General features: G+C 37.0%; 1 protein-coding gene across 2 annotated transcripts in view; it reads left to right on the forward strand.

The window, feature by feature from the left end:
* The window catches only part of LOC110454497, a 63,546-nt gene extending 48,555 nt beyond the window's left edge, over positions 1–14,991 (forward strand). For both annotated transcript variants that reach the window (XM_021504012.1, XM_021504013.1), the window contains exons 8-14: positions 1,467–1,520; positions 1,783–1,860; positions 4,631–4,684; positions 6,058–6,111; positions 6,651–6,716; positions 8,215–9,135; positions 11,253–14,991. In XM_021504012.1, the coding sequence (XP_021359687.1) occupies positions 1,467–1,520; positions 1,783–1,860; positions 4,631–4,684; positions 6,058–6,111; positions 6,651–6,716; positions 8,215–9,135; positions 11,253–11,674 (1,649 nt within the window). In that variant the 3' untranslated portion in view covers positions 11,675–14,991. The remainder of the gene's footprint in view (positions 1–1,466; positions 1,521–1,782; positions 1,861–4,630; positions 4,685–6,057; positions 6,112–6,650; positions 6,717–8,214; positions 9,136–11,252) is intronic.
* Positions 14,992–18,698: the final 3,707 nt, after the last annotated feature.

Consider the following 18,698-nt stretch of genomic DNA (forward strand, 5'->3'; position numbering starts at 1 on the left):
TACCCCCTCCAAATCATCAATCGTCGTATCTTCCAGCATTTCCACCACACAAGCAGCTAAGAAGTAACCAACATAGCAGGTATACAGCTTGCCATGTGGTAAAGATCTGTCCTTTGGTAAATGATAACAAACCTATAAAGGTTTCGATTGAATTAGAATATAACAAAATTGGTTGTTATCTTATTAGGGCCTTTCCATGAATATAACCAATATCGTTTCATTTTTAGCTCACCTGGCCCGAAGGGCCAATTGAAATTATGCCGTGGTGCGTCGTCCGTCGTCAATATTTTACTTTAAACAACTTCTTCTGAGTAACCAAGAGGCCCAGGCTGATGATATTTGGCCAGTAGCATGCTGGGGTGTAGGGCTACCAAGTTTGTTCAAATGAATGACCTTGATCCACTTTCAAGATCACAGGGGTCAAATATGTTAAAATCTTCAAACAACTTCTTCTCAATAACAAAAAGGCCCAGGGTACTGACCAAGTTTGTTCAAATGAATGACCTTGATCCACTTTCAAGATCACAGGGGCCAAATGTCGTAACGTCTTCAAACAACTTCTTCTGAATAACCAAAAGGCCCAGGGCAACTATAAATGTGAAATAACATATATTAAGAACATATTCTTCTTATTCATGTTTTTTTTTAAACTGGAAAATAATTGGTACTCTAGCATGTACTAATTGATAGGTAATGTATAGGAATATATATCATGCAATGTTTTTTTTACATTTATTTTGAAACAGAGGGGCAGGGAAAAATTCCCGGTATGTACTATCTGATGTAAACAAGACAATTATTATGAGGGAAAAAAAGAATTGTGCACTGTCGTTGACCCCAGTGCACAAGCATGTGATCTCCAGTGTATTAATTTTCATAGGTTGTGAATGTTTCATTGTAAGGTTTACGTGAAAAAACAAATGGTCCTCAGGCGGCAATCTTGTCGTTAGACAGCTTCATTTGCTTACACTCTTTCTAAAATTTAAATTTAGGCTCCACTTGTTACAAATTAAACGCATTGGTAATAAATAGGTCAAATCGGAAGAACAGTGTTGGACACAGCAGTATGAAGTTTGGATCAAAAATTACCACAAGGTTCATTTATTATTTACATGACTCAATCCAACAGATGAGAGAAAAGAAGATAGCCATGTCAATGTCATTATGATATGGATATAATAATTCGATGTTTTGAAGTTTAAGTTCCTACAACTTTTAGGATCATATAAGGTCATTGTCCACGATGACGGATTGACAAAGTGCTATTTGAAGTATAAACAAATGGGGAATCCATCTTTTTAGGTGCCGTTCATATCGTTGCTATTTCCTATTTCAAGCTAGAAAACAATATAATTTTCCGAATCGAAACGATATGCGAATACGAGTCATGTATATAATGTTCATATAATGAACGTTAAATGCATAAAATCAGCTATTGGTTTTAAACACGTTACATTTTGTTCCAGCGTATGTGTGTTTAGACGATGGAACGGAATTTTATCGACGAACCATCTCCTCAGGTAAAGTAAGATAATGCATTGGTGAATGATCTAACTTTTAAACAATTCAAGCGGAGAATTTTATCTGGAAAATAATTCTTTTCATGATGGTGTATTTGACAACATGAACCAAATACGAAAGATGTGAGACCAGTGCATAAAATTATTCTTTATTATGTAAAATATGTTCCCGAAGAATATGTAAAAGCGAAAGAAAACTATTACAGAATTCTTTGTTTCATAATGTCAAAACGATGCGGCATGTTCGATGTATTTGTTTCAGGAATACATACAGACTATGGCAGCATCGGTGGATATAACGTAAAGAGGACACGGCGTGTTGCCATCAGCGATACAATAAGTAAACACATATTTATAAACTCGTCCTCACAAAGTGTCTCTGCTACATTGCAGAACTACATATATTTAGTTCAATTTTCTACCAATTGAGATCTGTGTCGGGGTTTAAACTATTGCAGTTGCCAAGGGACAACGGCGTAAACATTTAATGGTGAACAGCAAATATACCGAGAAGGCACGAAAGAAAATTCTTAATTTTGCTCGGAATTCCTACATTTGTTGATCGTTACGATTTATTCTTATCCAAATTCCGTCCTTATTTTGTGTGACATTATAGCATCAAATTTCCACTGCGAGTTCCACTAAACGCGTTACAAGAAGAAATTTCGTTCATAGAGCTACTCGATATCATAACAACAATCAAAATATAACTGCTACACCCTGCAACTCATTCTTCTTTCTCTCCAAGACTGGACGGCCTTGATGTTGACCGTTCGCCCGGGAGAGGAAGGTTACGAGCTTTTCCTCCTGACTGAGTTAAAGGTTTAGTTTGGTATGGTTAAGTACTGTTTAACGTCCTATCAACAGCTATGGTCATTTAAGGACGGCCTCCCCGGTGTGCAAGATACATACGTGAAGTGTATGCGTGTGTTTTAGGAGGCTGCCATATGTTCGTGTTTGTCTCCTTGTGATAGCACGGAACTGATGCCGACTTTATACTGCTACCTCACTGAAACATACTGCCAAAGACACCAAGCAGGACACCCCACCCTGTCACTTTATACTGACAACGGGCGAACCAGTCGTCTTAGTCCTAAATTGATGAGCGTTAAGCAAGAGTAGAAACTACCATTTTTAGCACACCTGAGTGAGCTTATGCCATACCGCAGCGTCCGTCGTCCGTCCGTCAACTTTTCCTTTAAAGCGCTGCTTGTCCTGAACGGCCAAGTAGATTTTGACTAAATTTGGTCAGGAGCATGCTTAGGCCAAGGGGACTCAATTTTGTATAAACGGTGGGTGTAGCCTCCCCTGGGAGCTGAGAGGCTAGGCCCAATATGGGAAATATAGCAAATTCTTTAAAATCCTTCTCCTTCTGGAGGAATGCAAAAGATTTGTTCTATATTTGGTCAAAAGCATCCATGGGGAAGGGGAACACATTTTGTATAAATGGTGGGTCTGGCCCACCTGGGACTGAGGGGCGGGGCCTAATAAGGGAAATATAGCAAATTCTTTTGAATCCTTCTTCTTCTGTAGTAATGAAAGGATTTGTTCTATATTTAGTCTGAAGCATCCTTGGGTGAAGGGGAACTAATTTTGTATAAACCGTGGGTTTGGACCCCAGGGCCTGAGCCCAATAGCGGAAACATAGCAAATTATTCTTTAAAATCCTTCTTCGTCTGTAGGAATATAGGATTTGGTGACGAGCATCCTGGGGTAAAGGGGAACCAATTTTGTATGAATATTGGGTGTGGCCCCCCCCCTGGGACATGAGGGGCGGGGCCCAATAGGGGAAATAGAGGTAAAACCTTTATAGCCCTTCTTCTACCATAGGGATTAAGTGATTTTATCCTAATTTAATCTGGAGCATCCTTTGGCAAAACGGAATCAATTTCGTATAAAAAGCGAGTGTGGCCCCGCTGGTGGCAGAAGGGTTGGCCCAATAGGGGAAACATAGTAAATTCTTCAAAATCCTTTTTATTCTGTGGGAATGAGAGGATTTTGCCACTGGAGGCAGAGAGGCCAAATAGGGGAAATAGAGGTAAACCCTTTAAAATCCTTCTTCTACCATAGGGATTAAGGGATTTTATCCTTATATAGTCTGGAGTATCCTTGGGCCAAAGGGACTCAATTTTGTAAAAACGTTGGGCATACCCTACCCCCACCCCCCCACCCCCCTAGGGGCATAACGGTGGGGCTTTGTTTGAAGTTTGTTCTCGTTATATCTCAAGTACCGGATGGATCTTTCTGAAATTTCATATGTACTTACAGCACCTACCATGGAGTGCTATATCTTTACTTCATCGCAATTATTTTTAACATATTCAGGTGAGCGATACAGGCCCTCCAGGCCTCTTGTTACAGACTCTGGTATGTCTCGGCCAGGGTACAGAACCCAAAGCCTTCCTCACAGGGCGAACGCTCAACTAAAGGCCAAGAGTAAGGCATTGTCAAGGAAGACATTAGGAAGAAGAAAGTTGTTTGAAAAGAAAAGATAAGATTCCAAATTTAGTCGCCTCTTACAATCATGCAATGGGGGTAGCAGGTGCAATTCTTACGCCCTACCTGCAGGGACTGACTGAGTTAAAGTAAACTCGGTAAAATTGTCACTTGGTGCTCTTTGCTTGACGTTCAGCTTTTGTTTATATTACAGAAAGGACTTTTAATATTGATGTCAGGATATTATGGCTATATGGAGTGTAGTGCTACCGATCCACATTATGAAATTCCGTAAGATGGCAATATTAAGTTGCCTTTCGGTGCCCCCTCATTATGTGACCTTAGTTGTTGCGAGGAAATAAATCCCCAAAACATACCGAAAAGTTTGACTGAGTAACGAATGTTGATTCATTTCATTGATATATGTAATATATATATATAAGGATGCAAGCCGTGCCATTTAAATACAAAACACGATTCATATTTGTGATTTCAGTCTGTTTACAATTTAAACACAATCAAGAATATATTATTCAATGATAAGATTTGTCAATCATAAATAACGAATATATCAACTCATTCTGAGAAAGCAAGGTATCATTCATATAATATGCTCTATGAAATGTTAAGCCATTGCACAGGTTATAACATTATATATTCATTATATGTTTCAGGTCGCGCTTTTACTATATCAGAAGCCGGCACACCGCCATCTGATTATCCTCAAGGTATTTTGTTAATTATAATCATTTCAATTGTGTAGTTGGTTAATTTAGTATTTCACCTGAAATAAGATACTACAAACAATTTAGCAAATATAAATAGCCAAAAGCTCGTCCAAAAGATATAAACAAATGAATATCAAAATTATTATACTCGAACCAAGTCCCCAATGAACCAGGCACTTTGTCCCTGCAGTTCCGCGCTATCACAATGAGACAAACACGAACATATCGCAGCCTCCCAAAACACACACTCATACACTACACGCATGCATCTTACACACAGGGGAGGCCATCCTTAAATGACCATAGCTGTTGATAGGACGCTAAACAATACTAAACCAAACCAAACAAAACTTTGTCTTCACAGGCATTACCATGCGTCAGTTCTAATGCGTCAGTTCTAATATAATGAATATTTGTCTTTTTATGCAAAGTTTGACTGAGTAACGAATGTTTATTTATTTCATTTATATATAAATAATAAATATAAGGATGCAAGCCATATCATTTAAATGAGATATTATTATTCAATAACATATAAAGAATTCCTATAAGGTGTATATCACTTTCGCTTTGACGAAGCAAGGCACCATTACATATAGTCCGAATTATTCTGACGTTTTATCGACTTTTTTCATATCGGTCTGTCGTCGATTAACGTCAGAACTCCGGCCCTCTATAATATGCGGGAAATATGCGACCCGCGCCCGGAGCACACTTCAAACTGATATTTTAGAAACAAATCGTCACTTTCACAAACATGTCGCACATGGATCGAAAGATCTATTTTTTATGCACAAGATGAACATACATAACATGCCTCAAACAACCAATACAATTAGTAAAAACTTATTTTTTTCAAACTTACTCGGTTTTACTTTAGTTTTTTGATAGCTCCGCCTTCTAATGTCACGTGACTAAAATCTCGCCGGCCTACGTCAGAACGTTGGGAAATACTTTCGGTAACGCGAGATCTCGTCAAGTCATGTGACATTGCTCATGGCCTAATTTCCATTAAAATTATGGGTTGGTATAGAAAACGTTGGAAAATACTTTTAGTAATGATCTTTAAAACATGTAATTGATACCACCTAGTGCATAAAGAATAGGTCTTTCAATCCATGTGCGACAAGTGTGTGAAAGTGACGATTTGTTTCTAAAATATTAGTTTGAAGTTCTCTCCGGGCGCGGGTCGCATATTTCCCGCATATTATAGAGGGCCGGAGTTCTTGACGTTAATCGACGACAGACCGATATGAAAAAGTTGATAAAACGTCAGAAAAATTCGGACTACATTACATATCAAGTTTTCTGTGACTATTTTAAGCCATAGCACATGTAGAGGGTATGACATTTATATTAATGATATGTTACAGGTTGCGTTTCTATAGAGCCGAGAGCCGGCACACCGCCATCTGATTATTCTCTGGGTATGTCGGTAATCAGAACCAATCCAATTGTGCAGTTTGTAGTGACTTTTAATGTAGTATTTGGCCTGATTAAAGATAACTGTGTAAAAATATAATTAGCCCCAACACTCGTTTGAGGCTATTTATATGTATTGAAGATGTAAATTGAATCGACGCTATTAATAGAATAGATCACATTAACATGATTGTATATTTTGGTCGCAAATATAAATTGGGATTCGAAAATGTTGAAAAAATAATCAATTCAGGCCACAAGAGGGCTTAGTTAATTTTTTCCGAGATTTTCTCATCGTTGTTATAGATTCCACCATTATACACTCACATATGTTGATTATTTCTCATAAAAAATGAAAACATCAATACGTATTGAGGATAGAGTGAAGTAGATGATATACATGAGTTTAAAATCTTTGAAGTACGTTTTTGAGTTTGAGTTGGTGTTTATATGTATTTTTTGGAAAAATTAGGTATTTCATGATATACAGTATTTCAGATAAAATACTTATTTAACATTTATGCTCAACTCTTGAATCCTGTAGAAAGTGAGGAGAGCAAGATGTCAGAGTTGATGAACCAGTCTCAATTAGATGTCAATTGTGAACACGGTAAGTGAGCATTCATTGTATTAAGCATCGGCAATTGAGCAATTAATCAACCTGAAATTAAGAAACAAGATCAAGCTTAAAATAATCTAGATGATATTTTTCGGAAGAACATCTATCGTTGGTATCTATTATAAATGTGATTGATGATGTTTTAGGATGACTTTATTATTCAACAGATGAGGACATAAAAGGGCTACATCGACAACAGTTTCGTTTTATTTTGTTAAACATTATATACAAATTCAAGTATTTTAAGGACGTACCTTAATGTGCTTAATGAATGCACATGTGTGTATGTGTGCTGGGCATGGAGTCGGGGTATGATGGTGTAACAGCGCGGATCTGATGCCGTCTTTGTAGTGCTATCTCGCTGAAATACCATGACGAATGCACGAAGCACAGCATTCCGCCCATTACATTATACTAAACATTTGACAGGTCCCGTCCTGGGCACAAAATTCATTGCCTTCTCAACGTGAGCGAGCGTTCAACAATGAGACAAAAGTGAAGTATTACCAAGCTGATCACAATGGTGAACTAGCTAAGAGAGAATGCACGATCATAAGTCTAAGCGTAGAGGGAACAAATGTAATTTCACAATTCTGCAGTGGATAACCACGTCAGTTGCCACTTACAAATGTAGTATGAAACAGCAGATATATTTACCTGGACGTCCTATCGCGTCAATTGAAAAACGCCGACTTCTTCTAAACAGCCAAAAGGCTATGGGTTCTGATATTTGGCCAATAGTATGATGGGATGAAGGGATACCAAGTTTATCTAAATGAATGATCTTCACCCGTATTCAAGGTCACTAGAATCAAGTCTCTTCAACCTTAGATCAACTTGTTCTGAATAATCGAAAGGCAAAGGGTGATGATAATTATATTGGTAGTTTTCTATCATGGTCAAATGAATGACTTCCATCCATATTTAAGGTAAAAAATGTTGAAAACTTTTGAACGACCTTTTACGAATTACCGAAAGGTATAAGGTTGTGAAGATCTTTTGGCTGCGGGTACTCGTCATTGTATAAAGGCAGGATATCGCCTTCCACTGGGCTGACCTTGGGTGTTTCAAAATATTCTGAGGCAGAGAAGTTTGGCTTGGTTTAAATGCCTTTAAATGTTTATGGAACGTTAAACCCTTTAAAACCAAACGTTATATAGAAGGAGAGTACGGCCTCCTTGCACAGAGGGTTGTTGGGGTCCCAAATATAAATAGATCTTGTATACCATCGAATACATTTGCACTGCTGTTATATACAATATACCTAATAAATGCTTTATTGTTCTAGACCGATAAAGCCAGTTGTCGGTATAATGTTACCAGGTGTAGCGCAATGCTGCAGTGACCAGACCCTATAATATTCATGTATGGCCTGCTTAATGTGTGAAATGACTGAATTTGTCGAAGGGCTATAAATCATCACAAAAACAAATCATATGTTTACCATTCAAAATATATTAAAAATTAAATGTAATATCTTTTTCTTCAGATTTTCTTCATGACAGCAAAGGATTCCCATTCAATGTTGCCCGACTGTTGGCAATTAAGTTGAAATTGGAAGAACGTTTCGTCGTGCCAACAACAGATGCAAGTGGAAAACATACGTTCATTATATACGACAAAGAACAAGGAAGAGACAGAATCACAACAGAACTGGGGCAAGAAGTGCTAATCCGAAATCCAAAATCTATAAAGAGTGAAGGATTGGAAATAACCAACTATTGCAGAGAAATACGTCTTGACATAAAACCATCACAGAGAACTTTGTTAAAGCGTATCATTCAGAAGCACGCTGACGAACTGTTCACAAAACATAGTAATATAAACTTTATTGGAACGAGTCCGGTAAAATCTTGGAGGAACGGAAATAATGTCCGAAATGAAGAATGCATTGTGATATACTGCAGTTCAAAAGGGTTTATTCCTTTTGGTGAAGAAACATTTCCAACGCAACTAACCGTCGGGGAAGTAACTGCTTCAACGGACATCAGAGAAGGATACTTTCAGTTTGGTCCCTACGCATACACGACATCAAGGAGTAGTGATATCCACGACAGGTTGAAGATGGGCTGCCAGTTTGGCGTTGAAGGAGGTTCAGGGTCGGGTACTATAGGTCCTTTCGTTAATTTTAATGGCAATTTGGCTTTTTTGACATGCGCACACATCATTTACGGTATAGATGAAAACGGTTACACGTATGATGACCCTGCAGGCAATATTAAAATTGAACAACCGTCGTCTGTAAACTTCGGTTCGACTGGAAATCGGTGTGGTAAGGTCACGCGAGCAGTGTTCAGACCAGACTTGCCCTCAAGTGTTGATGCCGCAGTTGTGGAGATAACAGAACAATCACGTCAACCAGTAAGCGGTGAATTTGCTGTAGATAACCCGATCCGGATGCAACATGCAGGTAATGAGCTTCTGAAAAGAACGTTATTAAGAGAAGATGCTACAGAAAGTAGTGTTGTGAAACCGGTCAAAGTTTGGTAACTGGTTACCCGAACAAAAAAAATATTTCGATAGAGTAGTCGGTTAATCGGTCAATTTGTTAATCAACCAATAAACAACGAAAATACGTCATATGTTTAGTAAATGTTTTATTAAAACCTATTTACACCACAGACATACATGTATATCTTGATCAGCATGATAGTTCACTTGCGTATTCAAGCTAACCCCAGGAAGTAGTTACATGTAACCTCGGTAAGTATATTTCATGTCTAACAAATGTCGGAATACAGTAAGGCGGAATTCCATTACAGTAATGTATACTCGAAATCATATGCGGTAACAAAATGTGACAGACATACGTTTAATACACTCTTGCTCATTCAACTCCGTACTCTTCAAATATTTACTTGCTCATTCAAGTCCGTACTCTTCAAATATTTACATCACATATATAAAAGCGAGTTCTACCTCTAAACATTAATATTTCACAGGTTTGTACTCTGGGTTCCTTTTAAAATCTGTTCATGTTGTTGTATGATGCTTGTGGCATCGCCTATAATAATAACGATAACAATTAACAAGATTTGATATAGCGTCCTATCTAGCTAGAATAAGCCACTCTAAAGCGCTTTACAGTACAGAGATATACAATTTATAGAATCCTAACAACCCTAAAAGAAAGTTTAATGTTTAAACTTTAAAATGATGATTTGATTAAATATGTTTCTTAGAAAGCGATTTTGTCAGGTTTCCTTTCGAAATTGCAGTTGAAATATAAGGACTTTCAGTCGTTTTATACCGATGGTTCATAACGTCGCAACAGCCATAGTTGTAACAGATGCCGACTATCAAATGATGCATCAATCCCACGCTATCTATCCTGGCCTTGACCACATTAAATCGAATGGTGTACCGAAGTTAAGCAGTTTTATGATACTTATCTGTTCTACGGAGCATTTGCGACAAACCTTCGATGAATATCTCAATTAATAGTATTACCTCAAAATGCAACATAACATTATGCTAGGTTCCCGGACGTTGGCATACAAGGTAATGAAAATGTCTAATCGCGCTGCTAATGCGATTGTATGGCTTCCACCTGTTGAACTTCATTTAACTGACTTAAAGCTTTAAATAACAAATATAGTAAGGTCAAAGTTGCAAAATAATTGGAAAATACACTGTGTCAAACCTGAAATCGGTAGATGATATCCAAGCTACAGAGAAAACTGCCGAGATTATATTTCTTTGCCCGTCTCTCAAATGGTTTTTCATACATAACCAATTCTTATTCATTTAAAAAGCGATGACTAGCCTTAATACATAGCATGTCACGAATCATTTACAGTAAAACACCTACTAGATTGCATTGAACTTCAGCAAACAACAGATTTTTTTATAAGAATAAAACAGATATACGATCACTTTTCCAAACAGTCAGTATCTCTACAATTCTAACCTACCTAAAACGGTCTGTTCAAAAAGATGCAACTAACATGGCCACTGTTACTTTTCATATTGACTGTTGTCTTTTACCTTTAAATTCGTTTGTCATATTCTTTTACATGTTTGATCTTCCTTTTATTGGCCCTAATGGCTTCTATTGCATTCATGGTTAAGAATCCAATTTTGATGATAATTGAATGTATACGTCCTCGCAACATCCCCAGGTAGGCACAGGAGACCTGTGATAGCGAGGATCAGATACCGAGTTTATAGTGCTATCTCACTTGAATCAAGTTAAACAGAAAACAAAACTATCATCTTAAGGACTGGTATATCCCGGCTTTGGGACATAACCTATTGCCTTCCTCACCTGGGCGAACGTTCAGTGAGGTAGCACTAAAAAAAACGGCATCAGATCCGCGCTATCACAAGGAGGCAAGTACACCAACATAGCCCGTCTCCGTCACACATACACACATGCACGCTTACACAACACACACGTCCTAAAATGACCTTAGCTGTTGATAGGACGTTGAACAAAATAAAACCAAACTGTAAACAATCCGTATAAATGAGAGAGACAAAATGTGACACGTCTGAAATAACACTCTTCCTTTATACAATTTGCAGGGTTTGACGATCTTCCTTACTTCAATTCTGGAAAAATTCACATGAACCCGAATACTATCGACAGTGACAAGAGAATGGTGAAGTTTGGGTCGGAAACGCATGTGACAAGAGGGACTCTAATCAGCGAGGGAACAGTGGTGACGCCAGTCTCTACCGAAATGGGCTTATTTGGCCATACTGGGAGAAAGGTTCTTATGAGAAACCAAATGGAAATTGCCGGATTAACGAGTCACGGTGCGGTCTTCCAGCCCGGTGATTCCGGATCCGGTGTCTTTTTCGTGGATCGAACGGGCATGGGACAGGAACTCACTTGCATAGGTATGGCCATAGGATCAACCTCTAACGGAACCGCCGTTGTGACACCAATAGTCGATATATTGGATGCATTGCAGTTACCGAGATCACTTTGGCAGTTTCCTTAAACCTGAGCCGCACCTTAATGACAACAAGCGTTATTTTTCTTTGTTACGGCTTTACAGCTCATTGACAAAAGGCGTCAACAAATATTCGACACCTTTGCAAAACAACCTAACGTTTAAAATTTGCAAGATGTTTAGTATCACGAGTATTGTAAACGCTATGATTAGTATAGACGCATATTTCATCTAAATACTTGGAAGTTGTTACGAGGACCTATTTCAAATCACTGCATGTTACCAAAAAAATTATAAACAATGAATGTTGTTTCACAAGCGAAACCATAAGGTTGGTATTCACCATTTCGCAAGTGTGCATGAGTAATGTATGTATCTGATTCGGCTCAAAACTACCTCCTCTTTCTTGTTGTTTCTATGGTGACACCGTGCATTGTTATTAGTACTCTCCATCAATTGTTACAATAATTTATTTTTTTAGGTCAAAAAGAACGCATATTCCCTAAATTTTAATCCCATGTTCGAAGTCCTCAATTAAAAACCGGACATCATATATGTGATTTGAATAGTATAAACTTGTACATTTGTTATTAAATAATAGGATTATCAATAAAGTTTGGTAACTAGTTGAAATAAATTCCAGATATTCAGTTTTTCAGTTAGTTCTCTATCCAAATTACACACACCTTTTCGAACAAAATGAGCACAAATGACCAGAAAACTCAGATTTAGATTCATCATCAATCGATATTGTTATTAAGCTTAATATTCCAGGATGGAAAATTCGGCCGTCTAAAGTAGTTTTAGAATTACACAATAATGAAAATCTCCTGCTCTCCCTTTTCATTACAAGAGCACTTTTTCAAATTACATCTCACGATTCGCAAATCTCTGAGGTCGAAGCGAAGGTTGGCAGCGTATTTTTTGTCCTGCCGTTTACCCAATATTGCCTCAATGTTTATAGCTGAATTAAATGTTGGTCTGGCTTCGGATGAATATCAAAAGAATAAAATTGATGTTTTGATTCATTGTAACTACTACAAAGTATTAAAAATCGGAACTTTAACAACAATGTGATGCTATTCGTACCAAGGTAGAAGGTAGATAGATAGAGCATTCCTTAATCTACAACCGAAATATATTAAACTACCTTATTCTGATTTAAAACCTTCCACAGCAAATTTTGTCCATACGAATTGGCAAACTAAATGGTCTAAAGAAATAAACATTTAGTTATTTTTAAATCAACCTAATGCGGATTTGTTTGGGAAATTGTCCTCTCCCGACTGCTACAGGTCATACCTTCGTCACGTAAGAAAAACCAGCCTTATTGTTATTCATGTGAACCATTTGCAGTGAAATATTTTATGATTGAATGCGCAGATTTCAAACAAATAATATAATGTACCGTTTGTAAAAAGTGTATTTGATATAGTTTCTGTGCGATTAATATATAACTATTTACACTTAGTTGAACTTCACAATATTATACGACATACTTTACAACTAATTTGTTTGCTATTTATGTTTTTACATCATTTATATATTTTGAGTTATTCATTTCTAGTTTGATGTGATCATTTTTGTGAATGTCTATTTTTACATTTCTGTTTGAACTTTAATGACTCGCATTTTCTTGCAATGGTGGGCGCCAAGATCCCTCTGGGATGTTTTGTTATTTAAATGTATTTATAATCATATTTATTAGACTAGATTTATTCAATAAATATTTCTTTTCAAATAAATTTTTATTCAAATGTTGTTCGTTCCTATTTAAATTAACCTTCTTCGCCGATATATATGAAACTTGGATAACATTTTAAGTACTTTAAGTGGTCATTGAATTGAAAAAAAATGTGAAACATAAACTACTAATTTCACATGCGGCTCGTTGACATTATGACATCCTCAATACTCAAGGATTTACGCTCACTTTCGCTCTCTGCACTCCTGGAATATGTCAGCACGCTGCTTAGTGTTTGCTTGGTCGCAGGTAAAACAAAACCGGTCATTTTACTGTTATGCAACCAAGATTGTCTTCTGATGTACATCTAAAGGATCAAACTAGTCTTCTCTTTTCATCCTCAATGTTGCATACACCGAGCCTTTCAATTTGTCATGACATAAATCAAAGGTGCAGAGAGCGAAAGTGAGCGTTATCCCTGAAATATCGAGGACAGCATTCTGAATGCCCACTGCATTACAGTGTTCATTTTCCTGTAATGCAGTGGGCATTCATATTGCCTGTAAACCGAACCTTAAAGCAGATTAATACTTATATTTACCTTTCACGTCTTTCTGTGTTTTATAAAAATAACGACAGTAAAGTATAAACATCCTTACAAACTTCACTGTAATTAAACACAACAATATTGTTAATAATTTTGATTATTGACATTGTTGTATTGATAACATCACAACACTCCGTTAAATTCGAAACAAAAAAGAATTATACTTTTGAAAGAGGTTTTGTATATGCGTGTGTCATCAATGCCGTTCAGAAATTGAAAGAGTATAATATAATCAACTTATTATGAGATAATATGAGAGTTTGCTTTGTTTATGATCATATTTGTGCTGAAATTTTTTTATTTGATTGCAATCATTTTCTCTCTGTATTCATTACCTTAAATACACAACAGACTCACTTCGAACAGAAACACGAACATATCGCAGCCCCCCAAAACACACACGCATACACTACACTCATGCATCTTGCACACATGAGAGACCGTATATGTAAATAGGACGTTAAACAATACTTAACCAAACCAAACCAAAATTATCGACTAGAAAAACTACAAAGTATTGAACAGAGAGGGAGAGACGGCAGTCTATTTTCGACTCGAAACACTCAAAAATATTGAACAGAGAGGGAGAGAGACCAGTCTGTATTGCACAGAGATAGAGATAGACCAGTCTGTATTAAACAAAGATGGAGAGAGCAGTCTATTATCGACTAGGAAAAATTCAAAGTTTTGAACAGAGATGGAAGAGAGCAGTCTTTTATCGAGTCGAAAAAACAAAGTATTGAAGGAGCCGCGGTGGCCAAGTGGTTAAGGCGTCTGACAATCTGCTACCACTAGCCCTCTACTACTTGGTCGCTGGATCGGCGCCTACGTGGGGCAGTTGTCAGGTACTGGCCGTAGGTCGGTGGTTTTTCTCCAAGAACTCTGACTTTCCTCCACAAACACAACCTGGCACGTCCTTAAATTGCCATAATATAATGTACCATTTATAAAAAGTTTATTTGATATAGTTTCTGTGCGATTAATATATAACTATTTACACTTAGTAAAACCTCACAATATTATATGACATATTTTACATCTCATTTGTTTGCTATTTATGTATTTTTACATCATTTATATATTTTGAGTTATTATTTTTATTTAAATGTTGTTCCTATTTAAATTTAACTTCTTCGCCGATATTCCTTCTTTGCGTTTTGCAGAGTTATCTTCTCTTGAGAGCAGATATTGATTGTTACGTCATTGGTTTGTGTGAGAAAATTACGTCGTTTTTTCTAGTTTGATGTGATCATTTTTGTGAATGTCTATTTTTACATTTCTGTTTGTACGTTAATGACTCACATTATCTTGCAATGGTGGGCGCCAAGATCCCTATTGATAATTATATTTCTAGACTATATTTATTCAATTTATATTTATATTCAAATACATTTTTATTTAAATGTCGTTCCTATTTAAATTTACCCTCTTCGCCGATATTCCTTCTTTGCGTTTTGCAGAGTTATCTTCTCTTGAGAGCAAGTATTGATTGTTACGTCATTGGTTTGTGTGAGAAAATTACGTCGTTTTCTCAATAATTGACGACGTTACTCTCACAAACAAATGACGTAACAATCAATACCTGCTCACAAGAGCAGATAACTCTGCAATACGAAAAGACGGAATATATGAAAATTGGATAACATTATAAGTACTTTAAGTGGTTGTTGAATTGAGAGAAATTTGTGAAACATAAACTACTAATTTCACATGCGGCTCGTTGACATTATGACATCCTCGATACTCAAGGCTTTACGCTCACTTTCGCTCTCTGCACTCCTGGAATATGTCAGGCACGCTGCTGAGTGTTTGATTGGTCGCAGATAAAACAAAACCGGTCATTTTACTGTCATGCGGCCAAGAGTTTCTTTTGATGTACACATTACAGGATCAAACTAGTCTTCTCTTTTCATCCGCAATATTTCATACACCGAGCCTTTCAATTTGTCATGACATAAATCAAAGGTGCAGAGAGCGAAAGTGAGCGTAATCCCTGGAGTATCGAGAACAGCATTTTAAATGACCACTGCATTACAGTGTTCATTTATCTGTAATGCAGTGGGCATTCATATTGCCTGTAAACCGAACCTTAAAGCAGATTAATACTTATATTTACCTTTCACGTCTTTCTGTGTTTTATAAAAATAACGACAGTAAAGTATAAATATCCTTACAAACTTCAATGTAATTAAACACAACAATATTGTTAATAATTTTGATTATTGACATTGTTTTATTGATAACATCACAACACTCCGTTAAATTCGGAAAAAAAAAGAATTGTACTTTTGAAAGAGGTTTTGTATATGTTTCTGTCATCAATGCCGTTCAGAAATTGAAAGAGTATAATATAATCAACTTATTATGAGATAATTTGACAGTTTGCTTTGTTTATGATCATATTTGTGCTGAAAATAAATCATTTGATTGCAATCATTTTCTCTCTGTATTCATTACCTTAAATACACAACAGACTCACTTCGAACAGAAACACGAACATATCGCAGCCCCCCAAAACACACACGCATACACTACACTCATGCATCTTGCACACATGGGAGGCCGATCTTAAATGGTTGTTAATAGAACCTTTAACAATAATTAAACCAAACCAAACCAAAATTATCGACTAGAGAAACTACAAAGTATTGAACAGAGAGGGAGAGACGGCGGTCTATTTTCGACTCGAAACACTCAAAAATATTGAACAGAGAGGGAGAGAGACCAGTCTGTATTGCACAGAGATAGAGATAGACCAGTCTGTATTAAACAAAGATGGAGAGAGCAGTCTATTATCGACTAGGAAAAATTCAAAGTTTTGAACAGAGCTGGGAGAGAGAGGTCTATTATCGAGTCGAAAAACAAAGTATTGAAGGAGCTGCGGTGGCCAAGTGGTTAAGGCGTCTGACAATCTGCTACCACTAGCCCTCTACTACTTGGTCGCGGGATCGGCGCCTACGTGGGGCAGTTGCCAGGTACTGGCCGTAGGTCGGTGGTTTTTCTCCAAGAACTCTGGCTTTCCTCCACAAACACAACCTGACATAAAACACAAAGACACCAAACCAAACCAAAAAATTAAATAGAGATGGAGAGACTAGTTTATTATCGACTCGAAAAAATCCAAAGTATTGAACAGAGAGGAAGCGAGAGCAGTCTATTCAAGTGGAAGATGACGAAAGCATCCTGGATACACCGCAGCAAGCCAGTTCTGAACTGAGATGTATGACCAGGTATCAAACAATGCATAGCCGAATCAATGATTTGATCGTCATTTTGTACGTTTAGAACGACTGGGTGTACATTCTTTCACAGCGAGTTACTGGTTATTTATTTGATACAGGTGACAAACATGTAATACAACGTACTTGTCAGAGTGCTACATGACCCTTCATCTCTACTCACCACCTAAAAACAATGTTAACAGTAAAACTGTCGTTAGGTTGTATTAACATTCACCAAACACAATATGTCTATAGTAATATAACGAATCTTTAAAATTCGTTTAGAAACAGTTAATACCTATACCATTAGATACATGATAACTGTAGGCTTTACCCAACCACATAGCTACCTTTACGTTTTATGTTGACATTTGTTTTTATTTATTTTTTAAATGGCATATCTTCATTAACATGTCTTATCGATCTATTATTGGCTATAATGGCCTCTACAGTATTGGTGGGCAATTAAGAACGCAACAAGATTGAAATTTAAATACAAAGGTTGTGACTAGAATGGACCAGTATTTATGTTTTGTCTTCAACAGTAAAGGACTGTGAGGGAACCAAACTGATCTGCTGCCTTTGTCTCTTTGTATTTTTTCCTTCCCCGTGTTTTTTTCTTTCCTCGTCTTCAAAGGCATTCGAATCGCTTCGAAGTTTTCAAGATTTCTAAAACAATGAAGGTTTTGGCAGCTGGTGAAAATATTTCCTTGTTTTTAGTTAAAATTGCCAGTTACAAAATGTGTCATTCTGGGAAGTTGTACATGCAGAACATACACACTCAGCATATTTCCGAGGCGATCTGAATGTCATTTAAGATGAACAAAAATCTTTATCTCGGCCATTTATTTCAATGTATCATCCCTATCTATTTACTTCCACAAAGTATCAACACTGTCAGCCCAATATAACTCATCTATAATCATTGCTATTTTAGCCAATCAGATGCCTTTATAAGTGGCTATCTTGAATCCCAAAAATAATCATTAACTATGTATTGCTCACAGAACGTTTCATTGCAATTTGTCGCATATTTTTTTTTTTTGGAAAAATATACAAAATAGTGCTTGAAATGTACAAAAAGGGCAATAACTCTTGGAAAAAGTCGAAACTGAAATGTCAAGTCTGTAACTACATTATATAGAGATCATGCATTTAAAATTGTGTTTTAGTAGTGCAGGAAAAATGTTTTCTCTTATTAATAGAGCTGTCCATAATAAGAAAGGGGTGTAGGAAATTTCTATCTTACACCCCATTTCACGTGATGTGACGCCACAATGGCTCGACAATGACGTGACGTCACGAATTTGGAACTCTCTGATGCCGCAATGCGGAAAAGGCGACGTGATGAGGTTAAAACCTTTTACTATATATTTACCGTGCAATGAGGCCGTGAGGCAACCTCGGGACATGAAAAGACAGAGCGGCTTTCTGCTCGACCATCTCTGAAAATTGAGGTATCGGCCCTTGAGCGGATATCTGGGAATTTCGGAGCTGAGCGCTGTCCTCAAACCCTTTGTAGATACAATGTGAATGGTTTACCTCTGTAGCCTTACTAGT

The sequence above is a fragment of the Mizuhopecten yessoensis genome, unplaced genomic scaffold (assembly GCF_002113885.1).
Source record: "Mizuhopecten yessoensis strain PY_sf001 unplaced genomic scaffold, ASM211388v2 scaffold7901, whole genome shotgun sequence".
NCBI lineage: Eukaryota > Metazoa > Mollusca > Bivalvia > Pectinida > Pectinidae > Mizuhopecten > Mizuhopecten yessoensis.